This window comes from Euprymna scolopes, chromosome 3 (genome assembly GCF_053919585.1).
Source record: "Euprymna scolopes isolate OS-2025 chromosome 3, ASM5391958v1, whole genome shotgun sequence".
Taxonomy (NCBI): Eukaryota; Metazoa; Mollusca; class Cephalopoda; order Sepiida; family Sepiolidae; genus Euprymna; species Euprymna scolopes.
This window is the reverse complement of record NC_136484.1, coordinates 83,678,650-83,703,713: the sequence shown is the minus strand read 5'-3', so window position 1 is coordinate 83,703,713 and position 25,064 is coordinate 83,678,650. Positions and strand designations below refer to the sequence as shown.

Below are 25,064 nucleotides of genomic sequence, written 5' to 3'. Positions count from 1 at the left end.
TCTTTAAGAGTCAGTGTAATATATGACTGTTCATCATGGTACCAGGATAATAACGTATACCCCCACTCCAATTGATAATTTTTCTAGTATATATATATATATATATATATATATATATATATATATATATATAAGTTACGAGAATATATGGCAATGAAGTTACATAGAATCTTCCAAATTTCATTTCTGTATGGAAAGGGTCGTAACCTATGTCTCTTCAGCCAGTCCAGCTTGCAAAGACATTGTGACTGGCCTGTGAACCTGTTTCTCAATGAGTCTATTTTTAACAGGAGAGACAAGGCTTTCATATTCAACTAAAAGCCTGCTGTTATATTTCATTGATCCACGCAACCAAACATAGTCAAACTCAAATCACATCCATTTCCATGTAAAAAATATAAAAAATATAAGCATAAAACAAAAACTGAGACGATTTGACGTACTGACCAGCGACAGATATTAGGCTGGGACAGTTTCAGAGGGACAATGTTGTCTCAATCAGCTTTTTATTTCATTCATCCAAGGAGTGATGCAACTCCACCCCTATTGTTCCCATTGCCACCTATCCTATATAAGTTGCTGGAATCTTTCAATGGGCCATAATTTATCTTATAATACCTCTCCTCTTCTCAAAAAAATTATCCACTATTTTGTTTGCATGCTGCTTGGTTCGACATGGGTCATAAAGCATGCTTGTTAAAGTTTAATTACTTTGCAAATAAACCAAATAAAATTAGAAATGTTTTAAATACTGAATTAAAGTGAATGTAATCAGTGCTTTTAATATTTACTTATTCAAAAAGAAATGAAGCGAGACAGTCGGCAGGTCGCATGACTAGAGTCCTTGTAAAAAGTAGAACTGGAAATAAAAAATGAAATAATTTTGTTGAAATAATTACAAAATGCTTTAATTTAAGACATGTAATTTTGTGTCACATTATTGTGAATTTATTCAAAATTGAGAAAAACTGAATGCTATACAGCATAAAATCTTGACAAATTTATTTGCTCCAACTCTCTCTCACTCTCCTCCTTTCTCTCTCTTCAAATGAATTCTTGCAGGTACCAGGAGTACTGACGATGCAATTTTCTTTTTGAATAAAATATTATAAAAAAATAAATCCCCAGCACTTTATTTTTATAAAAATAAATAAAACACTAAAATGTTACGTATAATTATTAAAAAAACAAAAAAACTTTTTCGTTTTATTTTCAGTTTAGCTTTTTACATTAGTCATGCAGCTCACCGATGCTCTTGGTAAGGATTACTTATTTTACCTTGAAAGGTTTAATTGTGCATCTGATCAAACATGTAAACAAATTATAAATTTTATCAGAGTTCTATTTTATTTGAATTTTGCTTGCATATATTATTATTTTTGAATGAATATCTATATTTATTATCTGGCAACACTGACGAAATTTAAAATTTATTTATTTTGAAAAAATTAATTTCACTTATTCATTAATGTTTTCATTTTACTTATTTATAATTTTTTATAAGTATCTACATTTATTATTTCTTATAAATGCAGATATTGTAGAAAATTATTACATTAAATTAAAAATCTTGTCTATTTGATTTATTCTAAAAACTCATGTTTATCATTCCATGCTTTGTTTCTGTATAATTATTTATTATATATTATTATATATAATTATTTATTATATATTATTATATATAATTATTTATTATATATTATTATATATAATTATTTATTATATATTATTATATATAATTATTTACTACAGTGATGTAGATGAAGTGTAAAAAAATAAGGATTTAAAACAGTAATAGTTTTATTTTTTATTTTAAATTTTATTTGTAGGAAAAAATATTGATGATGAATTAAAAGCAAAGGAAAGTAGATGCTGAATGTAGAATTTTCAAAGATAGATTAGATTACTTCTTCACTGTATGCAATGAAAAACAGATTTAACATATATCAAGAAAGCCTTGCTATGAATAAGGTAGCAAGTATTAGACAACATTACAAGAAAATCTATTGTGAAAGTTTCAAGAAATTTACTGCACAATCAAGGAAAGATTAAGTTCAGCTGTTGAAGTTTCAATATAAAAACGAAAGTTCTTTTCTTATACAAAGAAAAGGCAAAAATATTGCAAATACTAATGAAGTTTCAAAGCATATCACTAAAAAAATGGAATCAGTTACATATGGTAATTAAGAAAAAATGTTTACTGGCAATGTTGGATATTATTTGTCCATTAAAATGTCTTTATTTGAAACTATCAGCCTTTTTTGGAGGACAGTCACGCAGCACATTGAAGAAATGTCAGCAGATGTTAAAAATCAAAGGATGTACACCTGCAATAAATTGCAATATTATTTCATTGCAGTTGATGAGATCACAGACTCAAGTGACTGCACAACTTGCTGTCTTTGTGCGAGGAGTGACTTCTACTTTTCATGTTTTTGAAAAGTTTATTCAGTTAATTTGCATGAAGGGAAACATTAGCAGATATTTTTGAAGTTTTATTAAAAATGAGAGAAATGAAATTTGATTTCTTGCTTATTGGAATCACAACTGATGGTGCTCCAGCAATGATAGGCAAAAATAGTTTTGTTACTTGTTTTTTTTTTTTATTTTATACTTCTGTTTGTCTTGTTTCTTCATTTTTTTAATATTTTTTTTGGTTATTTTGCTGGATATGTTTCTTTTTGGATCAGGAAGTGTGATGTTGGTATGTCAGAAGTGGCTTCTAACATTATGAAATGTGAAAAAACTTTATCATCATTGTTTTATTCTGTATCAGTCTCTACATGAGATCTTTTGGTCTTTTTACTGGTATATCCTGGTGATGACGACTGGCCAAAGGAATTTTTGAAAAAAGTTTTTATATTTCAAATTCTTTGTATCTTAAAATATTTATGCATGATGTTTGATTTGGTTGTTTTATTTGATGACATGCTTTTGGGGTTATTGATATTGAAGCCTGACAAGTTTTTGCGTTTCATGTTCATTATATTTTCAAATATTTATTCATAGTGTTTGGTTTGGTGTTGTTTCACAGTATATTGTAACCCTACACCACTAATGGCGTTCAATAAGTGACCCCACCGAATTTGGCTGTTCTGGGTTCCAGTTAGTCTCTTGGTGCTCAGCAGTCACTCTGGCAAAGATCTTGGATGTTGAAGGGTCCTGTCCGGCAAATTACCACTATCTCTGAAGTTGTAAAAGATCAGGAGGGAAAATCGTCCAGCACTTGTCACTACTGGGAAGCAATGGTCATTTCAAGCCAAAAGAATAAAGAACACTGCAACAACTGATCATTTTAGTGAACATAAACAATAATTATTCATAAAAAGATTATACACTCTGGTCATCCACTTAATATTATATATAATAATATTTGTATCTGAACAATATTTTTTAATAAAGTCTGAGCGATTTTCAAGTTTGGTTAATAACTCCAAATCTGTCAGCAATGAGTAGAAGTCAGAGTGGCCTGCGCGATTTTATAAGTTCACTTATTGAACTTCAGTTTGCTGGTCAAACTCTCAACAATGTGAGCAGTTTCAGTGTATTTTTCTCTCTTATTTTCCCTCTCTGTCCTGCTCCAACCAAGTCTACCGATCTGCTCCACAAACCCCAAAACCTCAATCATGACAAATCTCCAAAAAAGAAACACGAATAAACCTAGAACCCGATCCACCAATGTAGACCCTTACTACCAGGTCTCCTTCTCCAACATCAGGGATTTACGTTCCAACCTTCCAGAGGTTGAAACACAATTACAGGAGACGAAACCGGACATATTCTTTCTAAGTGAAACTGGCATAGGACCAACCACTTTTCTAGACGAATTCATAATTAAAGGTTACTCCAACTTAACATCTAAATCTGACCCCCAAGATAGCCATGGGCATGGAATATGTGCCTACATCAAAGATGGCTTTCCATGTGGTAGGGATATCTCCAGAGAAGACCCTAATTTACCTTATATGTGCTTCCGGGTTGCACTAGCTTACACCACTGCATTTATATTTGCCCTCTATCGCCCCCACAACAGTGGGATTATTATCTTTAAGAGCATATCTGTAAAAATTGATCAGATCTTGTCTGCTCATCCTTCGGCTTACATTCACATTTGCGGTGACTTCAATGTCCATAATGTGGAATGGCTGACCCACTCAAATAAGACCGATGATGAGGGGAGGTTCTGTCATGATTTTGCCACTGCCTATGACCTCACTCAGATTGTTCACAAACCCACCCGTGTGCCTGATACTACCGGTCAGTATGCAACCCTTCTAGACCTTTTCCTCACAACTTCCCCTGAGCTGTGTTCATGTTCCGTTCTATCTCCTCTGGGATCCTCTGACCACTCTGTTATAGCAGTTAAGATAAAAATGAAATGTAATAAGTCTTCAGACGTACCTCTCCACCGTACTGTATATCGATACTTTATGGCTGACTGGGATAGCTTCCGTACATTCATATTCCATGTTTAAAAAGGATGTGTCCTCTATAGTATCAGACCTGACCGAATGGTTAATTATAGGCATAGATCGATTCATACCATCGAAAGAATTCCAACAAAAACCTAACAACCAGCCATGGTTCTCCCCTGAATGTGTTGCTGCCATCGCGCACAGAAATCACTTTTTCCATAGCTACCAACGTAATAGATGTACTGAGACTAAAGCTGCTTTTAGGACTGCCAGCAATCACTGTAAAAGAGTAATAAAACATGCAAGAGAGCTATATGTCAGTCTGTTAAATCCAAAGTAGCTGAGCAGCGGCTTGGTTCCCACCAGTTCTGGCAAATAGCAAACAGGATCTTGAACAGAAGTGTGCGTTCTATCCCAACTCATCATCATCAGACAAGGCCAAACTATTTGCCAAGAACTTTGCAGCTAATTTTACCCTATGCGACAATGACCATCAACTCCCTGTATTTCCTCCTATAACAGACAACATGCTATGCAACATACAAATATCTGTGCGTGAGGTCGCCAAGCTAATCAAGAACCTTGATTCTAGTAAAGCAACTGGCCCTGATGGCATTCCAGTTATAATGCTGAAAAAGCTTCAACCAGAACTTGCCCCCCATACTTACAAAACTGTTTAAGTGTTGCCTTAAGGAGAAGTGCTTTCCAACACCCTGGAAAACCTCATCAGTATGCCCTGTATTTAAGAATTCAGGTGAAAAGTCATCTCCCTCTCAGTACAGACCAATAAGTCTCCTGTGTGTCATGAGTAAGTTGTTGGAATCCATATTAAATAAAGAAGTAGTCAACCACCTCAACAGAAACAACCTTCTTAGTGACATGCAATATGGTTTCCGCTCTGCAAGATCTACAGCAGATGTGCTAACGGTTATATCACACAGGATTAGTGAATCTCTTGACAAAGGTTTTCTTTCCAGGGCAATTGCTCTTGACATATCAAAGGCCTTCGACAAGGTATGGCATAAGGGCCGACTTCACAAGATTTCCAGCTAAGGTATTACTGGAAATGTTTTCTCAATCATTAAATCATTTCTCTCTGATAGGTTCATAAGAGTAGTGGTTGATGGGCAGAAATCAGAGCCCCACAGTATTAATGCTGGAATCCTTCAGGGGTCCATCCTGGGTCCAACTCTCTTCCTGATCTACATCAATGATCTCCCAAAACACATACTTAAATAATTCGTTGACATCTATGCTGATGACACGACCATCTATGGCAACACATCAAAGGCTGTAAATGACAAAGTTCTCTCAAATTCTCTCTCCTCTGATCTTGTGCACGTGTTACAATGGGGGAAGAGGTGGCTGGTTACTTTTAATGCATCCAAAACCAAGCTTCTATCTTTACATCATCAACGCTCTGATCCCCATCTGGCATCAATTGAAATGGATGGCTCTTGTTTGGAGAGGCTCCATTTTTTGACAAGCTTCTGGGTTTGACCTTTACTCTTGATCTAAAATGGAACACGTACATCAAATCTGTTGCCAGAGACGCTGGGAAAATGGTGGGATCCTTCTACTGCTCCAGAAGATATCTCACTACTGATGCAATTCTCTATCTTTATAAAAGCCAAGTACGTCCAAGGATGGAGTACTGCTGCCACATCTGGGCAGGAGCTGCTAAAAACAGCCTATCCTGCCTTGACAGAGTACAAAATAGACTTTGCGGTTTAGTGGGGGATCCCCTTTTCTCTTCCCTGCAACCTCTCTTCCACAGAAGAGACGTTGCAAGCCTGTCTTTGTTTTATCGCTATTTCCATGGCAGGTGCTCGTCTGAGCTCCAATCCCTCGTCCCCCCTCGCCAATCTTTCACGAGAAACACCCGTCTGGCTGAAACTACTGTCAATAATATTCCCCACTCTTTATCTGTGCCTAAATCCAAACGTAGATTCCATGAGCAAAGCTTCTTTCTTAGAACTGCACGCCAGTGGAACTCTCTGCCGCTTGCCTGTTTCCCACCTGACTACAACTTGGACGTCTTCAAGTCCAACATAAACAAACTCCTGACAACCCGCCCCCTTAAGTAAGACACTCTATCAAAACCCCCAATACTAATGATTACTACAATACTATCTCATTGATTACTGTACACGCAATAACCCTTATCCCTGAGTGGCCTTCAGGCCTTGATAAGTGGTGACCCCCATGTAAAAAAAAAAAAAAAAAAATGGGGAGTCTCTCAGACCCAATCTCTCTTGCTAACATAAACAAACTGAATTGAACTCAGAACAAACTGTCTGGGGCTCCCGATATGTGGGATTACTGTGAGGTGATCCCGTCCTTCAGCCAAGAGAATTCAATTCTCAGCTTTGAGGAATATATTATCAGACTACTAGTTACCAATGATCCCTCAGGGCTGCATCTTTCTTTCTTCTTCTACATCCACTTTTTCATGAACATGAGGTTCTCTCCTACTTCAAGGTGGCTCCCTCATAACCATATTTCATTTTATTTTTCAACAGCTTATTTCAATTAACTGATATTGCCTTGCCCTATACCTGTTTTACACCATTTCTGAGAATCCAGCCGTCTATAATCAGGCTTAATAATGAAAGAACAGCCACTTAAACCTTATAAGGCACTAAGGGTCACTTTGTCTGAATGAGGACTTGACATCATTTTGAAATTCAGCTAATGGCACCCCACCCAATTATGGTCAATTTACAATTTGGCAGCAAAATAAACAAACAGGTATCGTTATTTGAGTAGACATTATTTTGTGAATCAAGTTAATTGCTGATTGTGGTCAATTTATAATTCAGTTTACAAAAAAAACAAAAAAAACACTTTAAATTCGTTGGTCAGAGAATAACTCAAAATCTTATTGGAATAAATCTAGCATATCTCATCAATTTCTGTGTGAGTAATTAATTCCAATCGTCTCCCTTCCCTTTTTCTGCTCATTTTCTTTTTTTCTGTCCAAATTTTAATATGAAACATTAAAACCTTTTTTTCCCCTTCTCTAGGTTTTTCTTGACTTGCCAATATTGTTACAATATCAACCATTTTAGGTTATTTAACGTAGAATCCGTTCATTGCGCTAAAAGTTTTTGTGCATTGAGTTCTTTCGTGTAATGTTTGGTTTGGTTACTTTATTTCACAGCATATCAACCTTTTTCAGGTTATTTTTGCCGAATGCAATAATTTTGTAAAAACTTTTTATGCTTCAAGTTCTTCATATCTTCATAGTGTTTGAATTGGTTGTTTTGTAGTGGATTGTGTTATTTTTGTTTTTGGCTTTACAAAATATGACTGAATTTTGTAAAGGAAAAGAACAATAATATAATGTTTGGTGCATTTTAAGTCAGAAAGCCAGTAGAGAAGTGAAAATGGGAGAAAAGAAAGGAGAGGAGAGATTGTTTTTTGCTTTGCAGAATATTATTAAGTTTTGTAAAGGGATAAAAAACAAAAAGTTTTAATGTACAGTGCATTTGAGTTAGGAGGCCAAGATCTTCAGACAGCTTAATCTGATAGCACCAACTAAAATAAAAGAGAAATCCATAATAGTAAAAAAAGAGCTTATTTCATAAGTAATAATAAGTCGTTGAATATTAATTATGATTTTCTTAACTGTCAATTTCACCAAATAAATGCATTTTCTATTTTATTCGCTCACTGTAAAAATAAGTCTATGAAAAAAAACATTTTAGAATATTTTTTGAGGTATTTACAAAAAACTCTGAAACTATTATTAATAATTACCACCTCTTATTTTATTTGTTTAACACAATGAAATGGGAATTTTTCTTTAAAAAGTATGTTTTAATCATGTTCAATTTTTTTAAGTGTTAAAATTTTTGTCTTTGACGCAAAGACACAAATTTTAACAATTATGAATTTTAACAATTAAAACAAATGAACATGGTCAAAACATACTTTTTAAAGAAAAATTCCCATTTCAAAAGAATGTTCCAAGTTTATCTTTGTCAAAAGGTTTTTTAGTCTAATAAAATTTATCAAAATTATTTTTATACAAAGAAAGTACAAAAAAAAGCAATGGCTACCCTACTGATTAAAACATTGAATTAAAGTTTCTATTAAATACTTTAAAAAGTAAACTATAATTTAATTTTATGACAAAAAATACAACATTCAAGGTTAGGCAATATTTTGTCTTTGCTAAGCTAACTGAATAAGAAAATCCAACCCACCCTATAGTACAACTAAGCCCTCTTATAATTTTACAGTATATTTTAAAAATATAATTTTTACAGTATATTTTAAAAAGAACTTGTAAAATTATTATATAAAGTTTACTGGTTATAAATTTTGACATTAATTTTGTGATAATAAATAGCATTGTTAATAAATTACATTGTTTATTATTATTATTGCAGCAGTTAAAAAATTTACATTGTTTTTTCGTTTTTTATTTATGAAGGACACTTAATAAACATACTTAAAAAAAGAAAACATGGCATAAAACTCTAATTGACTTTTTAAATTATTATTTTTTTTTAATATTTGGAATGTTTGAAAATTTAATTACATACAAAAGCAAACTTTCAACATGCTTTCATACACAAAAATTAAAATAAAAAATGTTAAAAAATATGCGGACACATTTGGGCCAATAGCAAGCAAAATCCGACAGCTTTTATTCTACAATTGAACCGCTATTTATTATTACAAAGTACACTTTTTTTAAATACATGTTATGAAGAAAACAAAAATTCATAAATATTATCTAAATTTCTTGAATAAATATTTTTTAATGATAAATTTCATGAATATTTTTGCAATGAACAATATTAATTTTTTTTTACACTAAAGGTAAAATATTTCAAATTCATATAAATTAACGCTTATACTTATTTCACTATTGCTAAATAGCAGAATTTTGATGATCAAAAGTAAAAAAATATTTAATAAAAAAAAAACAATTCAATTGTTATCTGATATCTACCAGTGTTAGCATTAACTGCGACTTACAGACTATAAAACAAACAAAAAAAACAAAACAAAAAACACTTGCATCTAGTCATAGAATTAACACCTACAATATATCAATCTGTATTCAGGATCACCTGAACAATGCTACTTATTGTAATAAACTGAAATTATGTAGGCACATAATATTACTATGTTGTAAATTAGTTCATTACTACTTGTATGAAATGTCATTTTCATTAAACTTACCTCATATAATCCTCTGGCAAAAGGGAATAATCTACGAAATATTTGAAAAATATCCTCTTTTCTTTGCAGAAATGGAAAGAAGCAAACTGCAAAAGTGGCAATGACACTTACAGCAATGCTTATCAATTTAAATAACCTGCAATAGAAATGTTGCATTCAAAAAATGAGTTACTTTGAAATGAAAAGTAATTTGCAATCTATTTCATAATTCTCTAATAATAAATTGAAGAGCAAATAATGGGAGTCAAATAGGTTTGTTAGAATTATATTTTCTGATATTGTTGGTAAAAGTAATTGTCTGTATTTTTGAGATGAGGTGTTTTCATTGATTGAGATTGTCGAACTGACTTCCTCATCTTGGTTGTTATTGTCACAACGTTTCGGCCGTTTTGCCCTCCGGCCTTCGTCAGGTGTTTTGTATTGAACTGGGAAACCGTTTGTTAGGAGTCTCGAACCCAACCCTTTATTATTATTACGGGGGTACCGTGTTCGGACTCCAGCTAGGCTTTGGGACATAGTTGCTGATTCTCTGTTTTGAATGTTACTTTTTCGCTGCCTTCGTTCAGGATTGAACTCAGCACCTTTGGGTAACTGCTGTAAACTTTGATACAACGTCTATGTCATATGTCACTAGGACAATTCTTAGTTGGTTTTTGTTAATGTTAAACCTATGTTGTTATTCAAGGTTTTCTCTCTCTATCAGAGGTGTCCAAATTGCATTCAGCTCTATGCTTGGTTTGCTCAGTAGGTTGTTATGTCCGAGCATGTGAGCTGTTTCTTTGAGTTTTGTCACTTTCCAGTGGGTCTCTCTGTTTATTATTTTTTACTTCATCCCATAGGGGGCGATGGTCCCCCCTCTCCATCAAGACATGGTTGGCTATACCCGATTTTTCCGTCTCCCCTTTAGTTACCGCTTTTCGGTGTTCTTCCACCCTTACTTTAAGGGGGCAGAATGTTTCACCCTTGTAAACCTTTCTGCAACTGCATGGGATGGAGTATATGCAGTTTTTGGTCATGTTCTCCTCCATGCGGGGCTTCACTCGTACCAGGTGTCGTCTGAGTGTTGACTCGCTCTTGAATACTGTCCTGATGTTGTAGGGGGCACATATTCTCTGAATCTTTTTGGAGATGCCTCGTATGTATGGTAGGCAGACCGTTGGAGGTTTTTGGGTTTCATTCTCCTCTCTTATACTATTAACACGTCTGGTGGATAGTATGCTATCGGGGTAGTTGTTACGACGGAGGGTATTTTTCAACCTGACCATTTCTTGGTGGTATGTAATGGTGTTGCTACTGATTGTCTTTGCTCGATGTTGTAAGCAGCGTGTGATTCCATGTTTGATACTGTATGGGTGATGGGAGCTAAAGTTTAGGTATTGTCCGGTGAAGGTAGGCTTGCGATATACGGATGTCTTAAATCCATGCTCTGTGCGTGATATGAGTATATCAAGGAAGGCCAGTTGGTTATCTTTTTCTTTCTCCGCTGTGAACTGTATCGATGGTCTTATTGAGTTCACATGGTCTAGGAGAGCCTGGATGTCTTCCTGATGGGGTCAGAGTATGAAGGTGTCATCAACGTATCTTAGCCACATGGTGGGTTTTAAGGGAGCTGAACCTAAGCCCATGTCTTTGAAGTATTCCATGCATATGTTCGCCATCACTGGTGATAAGGGCGAGCCCATAGCTAGTCCCTTCTCTTGTCGATATAGGTCAGTACCCATTCTGAAGTAGGTTGTTTCTATGCAGAATGTCAGCATTTCCATTAAGTTTGGCAATGGTACACATGTGCGCTCTTCTATGGAGAGGTCCGCAGCTAGTTTGTCTTGAATTACTGCTAGTGCCTCACTAGTTGGGACTTTAGTGAACAGGCTAACCACATCTAGGCTTATCATTTGGTTTCTACTGATGGGTGCTCCCTTGATCAGTTCCGTGAAGTGGGCAGAATTCCTTACATGTGTTGCTGACTTGCCTGCTAATGGGTTTATTATATCCACAAGGTACCTGCTCAGTGGGTGGCATGCTGAGCCTCGGCAGCTCACTATGGGTCTGAGTGGAATACTGTCTTTGTGTATCTTGGGGAGACCGTACATATGTGGTAGCTTACTGTAATGCTGGACCAGCTGTCTATATCTCATCGGAGCGATGTGTTCCTTGTTTTTGGTAAGGATTTGTAACAGCAACTATGTCCCAAAGCCTAGCTGGAGTCCGAACACGGTACCCCCGTAATAATAATAAAGGGTTGGGTTCGAGACTCCTAACAAACGGTTCCCCAGTTCGATATAAAACACCTGACGAAGGTCGGAGGGCAAAACGGCCGAAACGTTGTGACAATAACAACCAAGATGAGGAAGTCAGTTCGACAATCTCAATCATTGTTGGTAAAAGTTTATAATTTATTCATTTTGGATGTGGATCCAGCAATAATTTTTATCCAATCATGATTTCATTGATATATCTTTTTTTTTTTTATATCTTTGCATCATTTTCTTGTAGGTGAACAAAATTGGCTTCAGTTGAATCAATTCTCATCCATTGCAAAATTAACCTATTTACAATCTCATTGTTCAGAATTTACATTACATTTAAAATATTAGAATTTCTAATTCCTATTTCTCTTTTAGAATGAACCATGCTACTTGAAAACTTGGTTCATTTATTGCAAATTTGTATGAAATAAATGGATGATTTGCTTAGCCAGAGAAAAATAATCAATATAATAACAAAGAAACCTGTAAAATTTCAATGATCAGTCCCTTTAATTTTATGGCTTGTATATATATATGAAATTATGACAATATAAATTAAATTTATATAATAGCTCAGATTAATTCATTAGGTTCAATATTTAATAATTAGGTAGATTTTAAAATAATTATCATTATAAAAATCAATTAAAAACGTTTAAAAGGCAAGTTAATTTTAAAGTCTGTAAAAAAACAAAACAAAAAAAACTGATATTCCCTAAAATCAGAGAGAAGGCTTACGCAATGCGATAGCAACAAATTCCAGCTAATGAGAGACAGAATCCACCGTATGTAAGACCTTAAACCACTCTATTTAATACTTATTGGCATAATAAACATTTTCAGCTCAATTCTGACCAACAGTAGATTCCAAAGCCAAAGAAGAGTTCGCACGCAAGGAACCTTGTCTATCTTGTTTAATTATAGATTCAGGTTACCAAATGTAATTTTTTTGCACCTAAAATAACCAGTATTGCACTGGCAATTGAATTCAAATTTTTAATATAAGTTAAACAGGTGTCCAAAACCAAATGTAATGCAACAGAAAAAATCAACCAGTTATACTTATCTGTGTGACTTAATTTTGAACAGCATCAGAAAAAAAGTTGCAAAATTCCACATTTTCAGCCTCAAAGATGTCCAGTATATCTTAAATTACTTTGGATATGTGGCACCAAAACTGTAAGTTTTATAAATAACAAAAACAAACTTGTATTGACTTGTGCTATGAAAATCCAAATAAAAGGACAAGATGTCAATTTACAAGTCATCTTAGTATTTATTCTATTGACTTGAATCAACAGTTTAGTTTTGCTCAGCATGAAGGAGTCTTCATATCTTAATACTTTAACAAATTCCATGCTATAAAAATCCTCATCATAAGAGAATTCAATTCCACAACCCCTAGACGATAGAGAAGTGATCATGAGGAAGAAGAAATCAAAAATACAACACAAATTATGATTTCTATGATACAAACCTATTTTTCTTGCTGTAGTAACATTTTCCAAGGAGATAGCAAAAGAAAGGCCAGGCATGATAGAGTTCCATCTGCTTGTAGCATAAAGAGAGTGTAAATGCAATTGATCCAAGAAGATCATGACCAGAGAATAGAGCCAAGATGGCCCAGAGTGCCAGTCCAAGGCTTACACAGTTATACATTGAAGATGATAAGGAAGCAAATGAGTTTATAAATGAAATTAGTAAACTATTAAATCAATACTTTACTAAGCTTGTAAAAAGGTGATAAAAATATATAATCAATTCCATATATTAAGGAAATAGCATAACTTTAGGAGAATCCTAAAAATGCTGCTCAGTATTATTTCAAAAGAACATATTGTATAAAACAATTAGATTTACTGTTTCTTTGACAAAAATATGTAATTTAATAAAAAGAATTACCATCATGATTCTACAGGTCATTTCATCATTTTTAATATATCAGACTCGTCTTATTGACATTTTTACTGATACAAGATTTCTGACTGAAGGTTTATGATCAATTTGTATTTGGATTATTCAAATTACTGTTCTTATCTTGAGTGTTATAAGAAAAACCTTGCCTGTACCAATTTTAAATATTTCATTGTAGAATTCATGATATGCACAAAAATTTTCTAATGTTACAATTTCCAAACCTTTCACAAAATATCTGAAATCTTAAAACTGCAAAATTTTGGAAATTGTTTGGTGTTTCAAGCTCAATTTTTCAAGATTGTCTAGTTTTATGATACTAACAACTAGGGAAAGTTTGAAGAAAATCTGTGAGGTATGGTTGACATGATCTGGATGATTTAATATGGAAATTAACACCATACACTCATGTGGACCATGTACAATCCTTAGCAAATTAAAAACATGTTAAACTTATAGAAGGTAACTGCATTCCAAATTGAAGCAAAATGAAAATTTGATTCACTCTGACTAGTATCCTCATTTTTGTTATTTTAGTTCGAACTGATAAACTCTGAAGAATTGCAGTAAGAAACAATAACAAAAATAAAAAATCTATAAATAAATAGGCTTAATATTTTGATAAGCATAGGCTGAAAAAGACACTAACTTCATACATTTATATTTTTGTGATATAAGAAGGATACTGGAAATGTCCATGGTCGATGAGCATTAGTCCTGGATATAACAAAATACTCAGACATGTTAGTAACTGAAAACAAAAAAAAAAACATCATGAAAATAAAAGCACATTAAAAATAAAAGTAAAATGCTGAAAATCATTTTAGTATTTGTTAGATATTATTAAGTTAGATAATTATTATTTTCCGTAATACTGCATTGTGATTTGGCTTTCAATCATATCTGTATTTTATTACAGTATTTTTACTTTGATTTTTGTTCCCCCAATTCTTTTTTCAATTAGGCTGGCTTTATCTACCAAGAAAAATTGGAAGTTAAATTTAATTTTTACAGTATCATTTAGTTATTAAATAAACTAAATTGTTATAAAATGACTAATTTTTTATGTAATATATATTTCTATAAATTTATTGGATATAAACAACTTTAAATCTTTTAAATACAAAGGATTTGATAAAAATTTTAAATCTTTTAAATAGAGATACATGTATGTAATACATATACAAGTGGGCACAAAATTTTATTAATATAAAGAAAGATTAATTCTTGTAATAAGATTCAAGATATTATAATTAAGCTTCAATAATTATTATTTAATATTACTTTTTTTCTTTTGCTTAAGACAAGGCATAAAACCACTTGCTGTAAGGAACTAACAAGAACGAAAGATAACGCCTCTTAATCATAGTCTTGAAAAAACCACGGTTATAGGTGGGATGAAAACAGTGAGCAGGAAGAGAGTTCCACAAGCTTGCAGTTCTTGGAAAGAAGATACTGCAACAGGAAGCTGAATGACAATGAGGTATCAAAACAGCAAATTAATGGAGACTACTAGACCAAGTTAAACGAAGTGGAACAAAGGAAGCAGAGAATAGATCAGACAATTCTGACACATGCCATTATAATATTTATAGAAAAGAATGGGACTAACGATATCGTGTCTGTAGGAAAGAGGGTGTAGTTGTTAAGAAAGGGTGGGGTTGGCCCAATCAAATTACAGTTATGCTTCTGGACTTTATCAAGAATCCTCAAATGAAACAAATTCATCAACCCAAATATGACAACATTACTCTATACATGGCCTGATAGTAGATTTGTAAAGATAGAGAATTGCCTCAGATGTGAGAAAGTGTTTGGAACAATAGCGAGAACTGACTTTACAAGAAGCAGAAAGAGCTATGGATAATAATAATAAATGAATTCTAAGAAAAATGTGAAACTACAGCAATAATTCATTTATTTATTACGGACTATTATCCTCATCCTCTAGTTGTTGTTTTGGCCAACTATTCCTCTGGCCTTCGTTAAATGGTTACTGCGACAGGATAGGAACTCCGAATCTCTTAACTGCATCCTCAGCAATTACTGCCTTCCATAGTTGTTGTCATCTCACAATGGTCCACAATAAATAAATGAATAAATAATACTCATCTCAATAAGCATTCCAATTAATTGAATAATAACAAAGTAATAATTAAATAATACGTACAACAATAATATCTAAAATTATAGAATTATAATCATTTTTAAAGTTATTTTAGTTCATTTAATTTGGTGTTTTGATTAAATATTGAAAAATAATCTAAGTAATAATTTTTTCATTACTTACCTTTTTGCTATTTTCACATTTACTACTGGTGTAGATATATAGACACAGGGCAGGTATAAAAATGAAAAGGTCTGCTAAAACAACTGAAATGGTAGAATCGGTTTGAAAATATTTGAAATAATAATTGGATTGATCTAAATGAATAATTGTATCATCTAGTGAAGATAAAAATACAATAATCACAAATGACTATGAAAGCATCAAAAATATTAAACAAAATTTTTGGACATTCTCAAAAGAATAAACAATCAATGGAAATGTGCAATAGCAACATCTATATTTACATAAAAAGAGTTCTTCAATATCATTCTTCTTTTACTGCTTTGCTTTTTTTCTATTTAGTTTTATCCTCTAGTTTTAAAACAAAACTATTTATCAAAAATTCTTCTAAAATATATTTGGGAAAGATGTTCAAAAGAATAATAATTTTCTTAAATAATAAAATATTTCATAAGATTATATAAGAAAAATGTAATATATGCCCCCTTCTCCTAAAAATAATAAAATTTATTTAAAAAAATAAAAAGCTGGGAGGTAGAAAACTAATTAGTAACTGAAATTTTCTCTGTAAATGTAATAAGCAGGAGAACTTCTATCTTCTACTTATCAGTCTGCCATCCTATATGTTTGGACGCGTGTGCTTTCTTGTTTCTAGATTTCATCTTTCCACACACACACACACACACACACACACACAAAACTACATTTAAAACTTTGATCTTGTAATTCTTAGTATTTATTTAATTCAAAAGCTTTGTGAAAAAAGTTGATAGATTTCTTATTTAAATTATTTGAAGTACAAACAAATGAAGCATACCAATATATAAATGTATGTATGTTTGCATATCTGCCTAAAACTTTCGACAGAGGCGACGGATTTTCACAAGATCAGTATCGCTTTGAAGCTCGACCTTTCAGACGACAAATACCGAAAAATTGTCTAAAAACATTAATTTCTTCACCCTCAACTGGGCACTTTTCTACAGGGAGGGGTCGCTTTTTCGCCGATATTTTCGAAAGTCATACCCTCTTTTCAATTGTCTAGCCTTAATTTAAACCTACGTCACTTCTGGTTTGGCAGTGGTCATAACAGCAAAGACATCACTTTTTTTCCCCGTTCTTTTCCTCCTTTGCGGTACAGGTTCAAGCCTGCCTTCCTACTACCACTTTTTTTTTTTTGGCTCAAAACACACCTCCAAACACCCTGGCATTGCCAGGCATCCATGCTAGTAAATAAATAGAACTAAAAAAATATGAAATCAGCACACAAAAACAATAACATTTGTAAATTTCATTATTTAACTCTTAAGACTAGTGGGATAAGTATTTTATGACTGTCTAATGGGATATATGTATGTCCTTCAAACTGATCTCATTCATTTTGATATTCAGATTGTTCAGATTAATTCTAGCAATTTTTGTTTGAAGCTGTCTTTTAATAAATTCAAGATAATTAATATTTGTAGGTATTAAATATTTACTAAAAGTTACCTTCATCAACTATTGAATTTTTACAATTGATGCTAGGAAAGTTAAAAAGAAAACTATTTTTTCATGTATTATTTTTATAATAATGAATATTGCATTATTACTATAATTAGAACTTACCACTAAATTGGTAATATTCTGTAATATATTTGCTAGACCAAGGAAAACTAATTCCCTACTTGGTAAACAGTTTTATTTATAATTATTTTCCAGTAAAAAAATCTTTTTTGAACATCATGAAAAAATACTTGACTTAAAAATAAGCATTACAAAAGCAACACTCATAAAAGTGAAAAAATATAAACATTACCCGTGTATCTCATGAAAAGCTTGTGTTCTGAAACCTCGATTCCCCGAGATGAATGAAGTGCCACCCAGCTCGGATTGATTCTGTGTGATCTACAATTTCAAAAATTGAAAATCATCAATAGTTGCCAATATGATTTTTTACGTGAATAAATTTTTATAATGTGTGATAATCTTTCAGACTTTATGATCAGTATTTATGCGATCACATCAATGTAAGATTAGAACAGAACTTTTGCCAATCAAAATCTTTTCTATTCAATGTTCAAAAGATCTCTTCTCATTCATGTGCTTTTATTTTTGGATCGGAGAAATAACATGTTTTACAATCAAGCCAATAAATGGATATTTTAGTCAAAACTAAAAAAATAAAGTCTCATGATTTGAATTTTTTTTTGTATCTTATACTCTTACTTGTGAAAGTTTGTAAACTGACCAGATATAATAGGTACAAAAGATCTATGTTATTCAAATCAAAAGTTTTAAAAATGCATTTTTATTTAAAAAAATTTTTTTTTATTCAATTTTCACCCCAAACAAGGCACAGTGCCACTTTGAAGCAGGGGGCTACTATCAGGGACTTAATTAGTGGGGTCATTATGAAGGGAGATGAGTAGAAAGATGTTTGTTAACATTACACTTGAACTTCTGCATATCATTGCAGTTGGGAAAGCAGAATCCCGGAAGGGAGTTCCAAAGACCCGCTGTTCTGGGGAAGAAACTATTGGAGTAAAAGGCTTTCTAGCACCTAGGGAACTCTACTGTAAAGGGATGAGACTTATTAGCTTGTCAGGTTTGTCGGGGGTAGTTACGTCGGGGAGGTACAAGTGTTTGCAGTTCGTCAGAGCATTCACCATTGAAGTATTTGTAGAACAGGCAGAGGGATGCAACATCACATCTATGGGACAGAGGCTGAAGCCTAGATGACAGTTCAGGGCCTATCAGGTTAGCGACTCTCTTTTGAACCCTGTGCCTATTGAATGTTTACAAAGCCAACTGATTTGTGACAGAGATGTAAGTGACAAAGCGTGCTCCAGATGTCCATTGACAGGCACCACCTCGTAACTGGCAAAAATGCATTGAGAATGGTGGTGACTATGTTGAAAAATTAATTCTGGACCATAAAAATTTGCTTGTTGAATATTTTCTTTTTTAGTAAAAACATAGGATGCATTACTTTTGGAATGACTCTTGTGTGTGTGTGTGTGTGTATATATATATCGTGATTGTCACTTCTTGACAGAAAAAGACCATCTTTCCCTTTCTTTATTGTAGACTAGCCTGGGTGGTTGTAGGTAGGGAGGCTCAAACCCATATCGTGAAGGAGGAAAAGAACGAAAAATAAAATGTGACGTCTTTACCGTTACGTCTATCGCCAAACCGGAAATGGCAAGGGTTTAAATCAAAAAGAGGGGATGACTTTCGAAAATATCAGTGAAAAAAGCAACTCATCCCTATTGAAAAATGTCCAGTTTAAGGTGAAGAAATTAATGTTTTTAGACAATTTTTTGATATTTGTCGTCCAAATAGTTGAGCTTCAAAATGATACTGATCTTGTGAAAATCCGTCGCCTCTGTCGAAAGTTTTAGGCAGACATACAAACATACATACATTTAAACAGATGAGATTTATATTATAGACTTTTATATATTAGATTATTTATGTACTTTTTATTATATGTTTTATTTTATTCATTTTATAACTTGTTTTTATTTAATTATTATTTTTTATTATTTTGTTATTTATTTTTATTTTATACATTTATACACATATACATGTTGAGATCAAGCTAGTCTCTATTTTCTGTGTGAAAAAAGGTGACTCTTCAGACGTGCTCTTACACAGTTTATTGCAGAGGTCACATTTATGCTGAGATTGTGGGATGTCATACGATGCTTCAGACCTCCGCTTGATTTGCAGATGTCATAGAGCAATGTTTTGCACATCCAAGAAAGACGGATTTCCATGCGATCGCTTATAACTAGCTAGACCGGTTCCAGATAAAGTCATTCTACCCCATAAATCACAAATGTGGTTCAGCACAAAAGTCTCTGACAGATCTGATAGAGTTTTCTTCTAGATATTATGCTTATCAGCCATGATAAACCATGGAGTGCCACTTTTCATGATCACTGGAAGCACTCTCCCAGCTAGACATGTCAATACTAAGAGCTTTTAGATTACCCTTGCTGTTGTCCTTGAAATATTTCTTTGGTTTGTGTTGTGGATGCTTTCTTTGTATAATTTCACCATAAACCAGGCGCTTGGATAATCTCCCATTATCCATCCTTGTTAGATATCCAGCCCACCTCATCAGCGTATAATCAATTTTTCTATGCATGGTATCTCAGCTTGCATGAGGACATCCGTATCCGGTGTAAAAGAGTACCACCTGATACCCAGAATGTGCCACAGAAATTGCTGGTGTAATCTCTCCATGACTTTTATGTGTCTATGATTAGTTGTCCAGGTTTCAGAAGAGTAAAGTAAGGATGGTAAAATACAAGATTGAGAGACACTAATCTTTGTACGAAGGGTTATACTTTTGTAAGAACATACCTCTGTAAAAACTACCAAAAGCCTTTGTGGCACACTGTATCCTGTAGTTGACCTCAGCATCCAGGGTTCTGTCTCTGGTGAGAGTGCTACCCAAATACACAAGCCTCTGGTTGTTGACAAAAATATTTGGTTCCACATACAAACTACCAGGTGCAAGTATGAACATGACCTTAGTCTAAGGCTAATAGTAAACCCAAAATATGTACAGGCCTGTGAAAAAAAAAATCCATGATACCCTGCATATCTTCCTCACTATGAGTCACAAGACCAGCATCATCTGCATAGAGCAATTCACAAACCAGGTGCTGAAAGACCCTTGTAGAAGCATGAAAATGACAAAGATCAAAGACTTTACCTGTGATTCTGAAACACAAATAAACACCCAGAAAACAATCTTTAAAGGCATAGGAAAGCATAGTTGTAAAATAAATAGAAAAAAAAGTGTAGGTTGGTATATCACCCTACTTTATGCCATTGCCAACTGAAATAGGTTCTGATAGACATCCATTGAAGTTTAGGCGAGCCTTGATATTAGTATGAAGCTCCCTGAGTAAACGTAGAAATTGAGGTGGGCATTGCAACCTTCCTATAATTGTAGCATTACAAATGTATGCTGTATTTTGGTGGACATCGGCAATATTACATACCTAATGTGCTTCAACAAGTCATATCTTTTTTATTTTTGGATCAATTTTTAAAAGAATTATATTGATGAAAAGAGAATATAATAGGCACTTCAATGATGTTAATTTATTTTTCTTTTATGCATTCAATATTTTTATGCCCCAAGTTAAAAATGAAAAAACAGTAAAAAATGACGACAACAAAAAGGGAAACAGTTTTTTCAATGTTTACATTTCATATGTTACGTTTGGAAACACATGCATGGGATCAAATTTGATTGGATATGTCTGAAATTTTACAGGCTATATAAGCATAGAAGTCCATCCCTACTGGACTTTGATGTATATTTTTACTAGCAGGGAGTACCCGGCATGGCCCGGGTGTTTGTAGGTGTGTGTGTTTTGGGTAATCGAAACAACCCTGTTTTAAAAAAAAACGTTGGCCGGGTCTTTGGAGGTGTAAAAGAAAAAAAAAGTTTTAGTAGGAAAGTAGGCTTGAAACCCGAACCTTTGACGTGGAGGTGGAAACGAAATGAAAAAAAAACACTGGGACCTAACCATCTCGGCCATGAGAGATGAGGAATAAAAAGCATCTTAATTTAACATTTATAAAATGAAATTAACAGGTGCAAGAAACTTAAGTCGCATGATGCTTGACCTTGAAACATGACACGGCTGCAAGGCAGTTTTCTCTTGTTTTATACTGAAAAGCGAAAGATACACGGGATGCTCTAAAAATCTAGTAAAAAATAGCGTGTGAAAGTCGGGCAAATTAAAAACACAACACAAAAAGCGAACATACATACATACATACATACATACATATATACATACATACATACATACATACACACATTTTTGCTTTTATATTTATAGAAGACCACAGGAAGCAAAGTTATGACCGAGCAAAGTTGACGAAGAATATTTCAAAATTGATAAGATAAATCGGTATATACGAGGGGCGTGCAATAAGTAATGCCCCTGACCCACTTCCAGTTGTCTAATCTAGCTGAAATTTTGCATGTGCAATGATTTATATCTCTATGGGTTATGTGGCAAATTAAAGCTCTGAACTAATTGTGGTTTCTGTTTTACAGGTGTTTGAACTGAGTCAGGTGTGAAATGGAGCCTGTTGAATGTCGAGCAGTGATCCGGTTTTTGTATTTGAAAGGACGCACACCACAGGAGACTTTTGATGAAATGAAAGAAACTTATGGTGATAATGCCCCATCATATGACCCTTGTAAAACGCTGGCATTGTGAATTCAAACATGGCCGGAAGTCTGTGGAAACAGCTCCCAGACCGGCCCCCCCCCCCTTCTGCCATTGATGAGGCATCTGTCCGTCAAGTTGGGGCTGTCATTTAGGAAGATCGGCGCATTACTATTCGCCAAATAGCCCAAGATGTCAAGATTAGTACAGTCTGTGGAAGCTATCATTCATGACCATTTTCATATGCATAAGGTGTCTGCCAGATGGATTCCCAGGTTACTCACACCATTCCAGAAGTGAGAACGCATCGAGTGCTCGAAGAGGAATTTGGAGATGTGCCAAGAAGATGAGTCAAAGTTTTTCAAAACACAAGATGAAACCTGGGTCCATCACTATGATCCAGAGACCAAAGCCCAGTCAATGCAGTGGAAACACTTGAACTCACCACCTCCAAAGGAGGCAAGGGTGCAGCCCTCCGCTGGCAAGGTCATGCTCACAGTCTTTTGGGACCAGGACGGAGTAATGATGACAGATTTCCTGGCAAAGGGTACCACAATTACAGGAGCCTATTATGCTTCACTTTTGAGGAAATTAAGGGAAGCTATCAAAATCAAGAGGCAGGACAAAATCAGCAAAGGTACCCTCCTTCTGCAGGACAACACTCCGGTCCACAACTCGCATGTCACCAGATCAGAAGCACGGGCGTGTGGTTATGAAATCCCCCCCCATCCTCCCTACTCTCCTGACCCTGCACCCTCTGACTTTAACCTCTTCTCAGCCATGAAGTTGTTTTTGAAAGGAAAGCGTTTCCCAGATGATGCAGCCTTGATTTCTGAAATCACGTCGTGGTTGGAGGACCAACCTGGGTGTTCCACAAAAACGGTCTCCAGAGCTGCATCAAACCATGGGAGAAATGCATAACTATGGGTGGTTCCTATGTAGAGAAAGACTAATAACTGTGCCAAGTTTCGTTGCTCTACTACTATGAGAAGTGGGTCAGGGGCATTACTTATTGCACGCCCCTTGTATCATCCATTTTTCACATAGATAATAGTTTCAGAATAATTTTCATGCATGATATGTAAATATTAGATAATTATTAATTGTGTGGAAATTTCAAATGCGTTTAATTCAAATCCGTCTAACGGGGAAAATGGCTCGCTATGTGCTAATACGTTGACCATTGTTCAGCTGACTAAAATCAGTGCATTAACGAGTTTCATTTGTATTCTCTTAAAAATAAAAACTGTTTTTCTGCTTTCAAAATGAAAACAGAAAAATCAGTTTCATTTTTTATTCTGAGTTCGTCAATTTAAAAAAATTATTTTTGAGTTTTTCAAATTTGATTTCCAAACAATACTATTTTGTTGTTTTTAACGCTTTTAGTACACATGTACTAAAAGCGTTAAAAAAAAAAACAAAATGTACAAAGTACATGCGTTTCTGTTATCATTGTATTTATAACTTTTTACTTGTACTTAAGGTAGAAGTGTGTTTTTTAATGGTAAAAGAAAACAAAAACAAAAAAAAACAAATATATCTATAAATATAAAAGCGAAAATGTATGTATGTATGTTCGCTTTTCCTCGATGTCCACGAAAGGCTTCTTTCAAACAAGCGCTTGCTCGCTTCACAACTTTTTAAAACTTTTTATATCATCTATAAATTGTAATATCTACGAATTATCCACGGAGCTTGCCTATCTATTTAATTTTATTGACTTTCAAACGTTAATTAATTATTCCACATTTCCCGCATCGGCACGCGTTACATTCGCTTTTCGGTATAAAAAAAGCGAACCTCGACTCTAATCACAGGCCAAGAGCCAGTTTGGTCAATGTCGACTTCGTCATATCAGACTGTAGCTTTCATTTCGAGACGAGGGAGCGGGTTTTTAAAAACAAACAAACCGATTTATTCAAAACTGTCCCGCACAAAATAACTGCTGAATACCTATCGCCGTCACGTCAATCAAAAACGCGCACCTGTTTTTTTTAAAACACTTTACTATTTTCCAACTGCGCGTCGTCAACGCTTCGGCTTTTTTTCACATACCCCGAAAAACACCCGGGCAACGCCGGGTACCCCTCGCTAGTCTATATATATAAAAGCGAAAATGTGTGTATGTTTGTTTGTGTGTATGTATGTTTGTGTGTCTGCTAAAAACTTTTGACAGACACAACAAAAATTCACAAACTGGGTCTCATATGAAAGCCCCACCTTCCGGACGGCAAATATCGAAAAATTGGCCCAAAGTGACCATCAGAAGTGCGTCAACTGATCGATTTTCTGCAGGGGGGGGGGCCCAAAAAAGTGACATTTTAATGTTAAACATTACATATTTTTAAATCGATTTATAACTGCCCCAAAAAATACGGCCGCCAAGTCTTCTACATAAAGTATACACGCGGCCATTCATTTTGGGTCAACTTGTATTTAAAACCCGCTAAGTCATGTCACGTGATCTTGACGTCAGCAACCTCTAATGGCGGTCTTAATTTACAATTTAAAAATGTTATCGGTAAAAAAAATTAATTAAAGCTAAACTATGAACTTCTACGCTATGGCAACGTTACCAAAGTTATTACCACATTCAAAATAGTTAGACTCGATAGTTAAACGAAAAATAATAAGCCAAACATGTGAAGTAAAAAAAAAAATACGCTTACAAAAAATATTAACAAAGTTTTTAAAAATAAAAAACAGCCAGACGCCATTTTCCAGTCTTTAGAGTAAGGCAGACGAAGTGAGAGAGAGAGAGAGAGAGATATGTCTAGACAGATTCGACAGGGGGGAGGGTCAACAACGCATG

At 34.1% G+C, this 25,064-nt stretch overlaps 1 protein-coding gene across 3 annotated transcripts in view; it reads right to left on the bottom strand.

Annotated features, from left to right (window-relative positions):
- Positions 1-25,064, bottom strand: part of LOC145256582 (dolichyl pyrophosphate Man9GlcNAc2 alpha-1,3-glucosyltransferase-like) — a 107,572-nt gene that overhangs the window by 43,569 nt on the left and 38,939 nt on the right. For all 3 annotated transcript variants that reach the window (XM_080115587.1, XM_080115586.1, XM_080115585.1), the window contains exons 4-8: positions 17,863-17,951; positions 16,065-16,147; positions 14,461-14,525; positions 13,338-13,517; positions 9,615-9,750 (exon numbers count right to left, since the gene is read on the bottom strand). In XM_080115587.1, the coding sequence (XP_079971713.1) occupies positions 9,615-9,750; positions 13,338-13,517; positions 14,461-14,525; positions 16,065-16,147; positions 17,863-17,951 (553 nt within the window). The remainder of the gene's footprint in view (positions 1-9,614; positions 9,751-13,337; positions 13,518-14,460; positions 14,526-16,064; positions 16,148-17,862; positions 17,952-25,064) is intronic.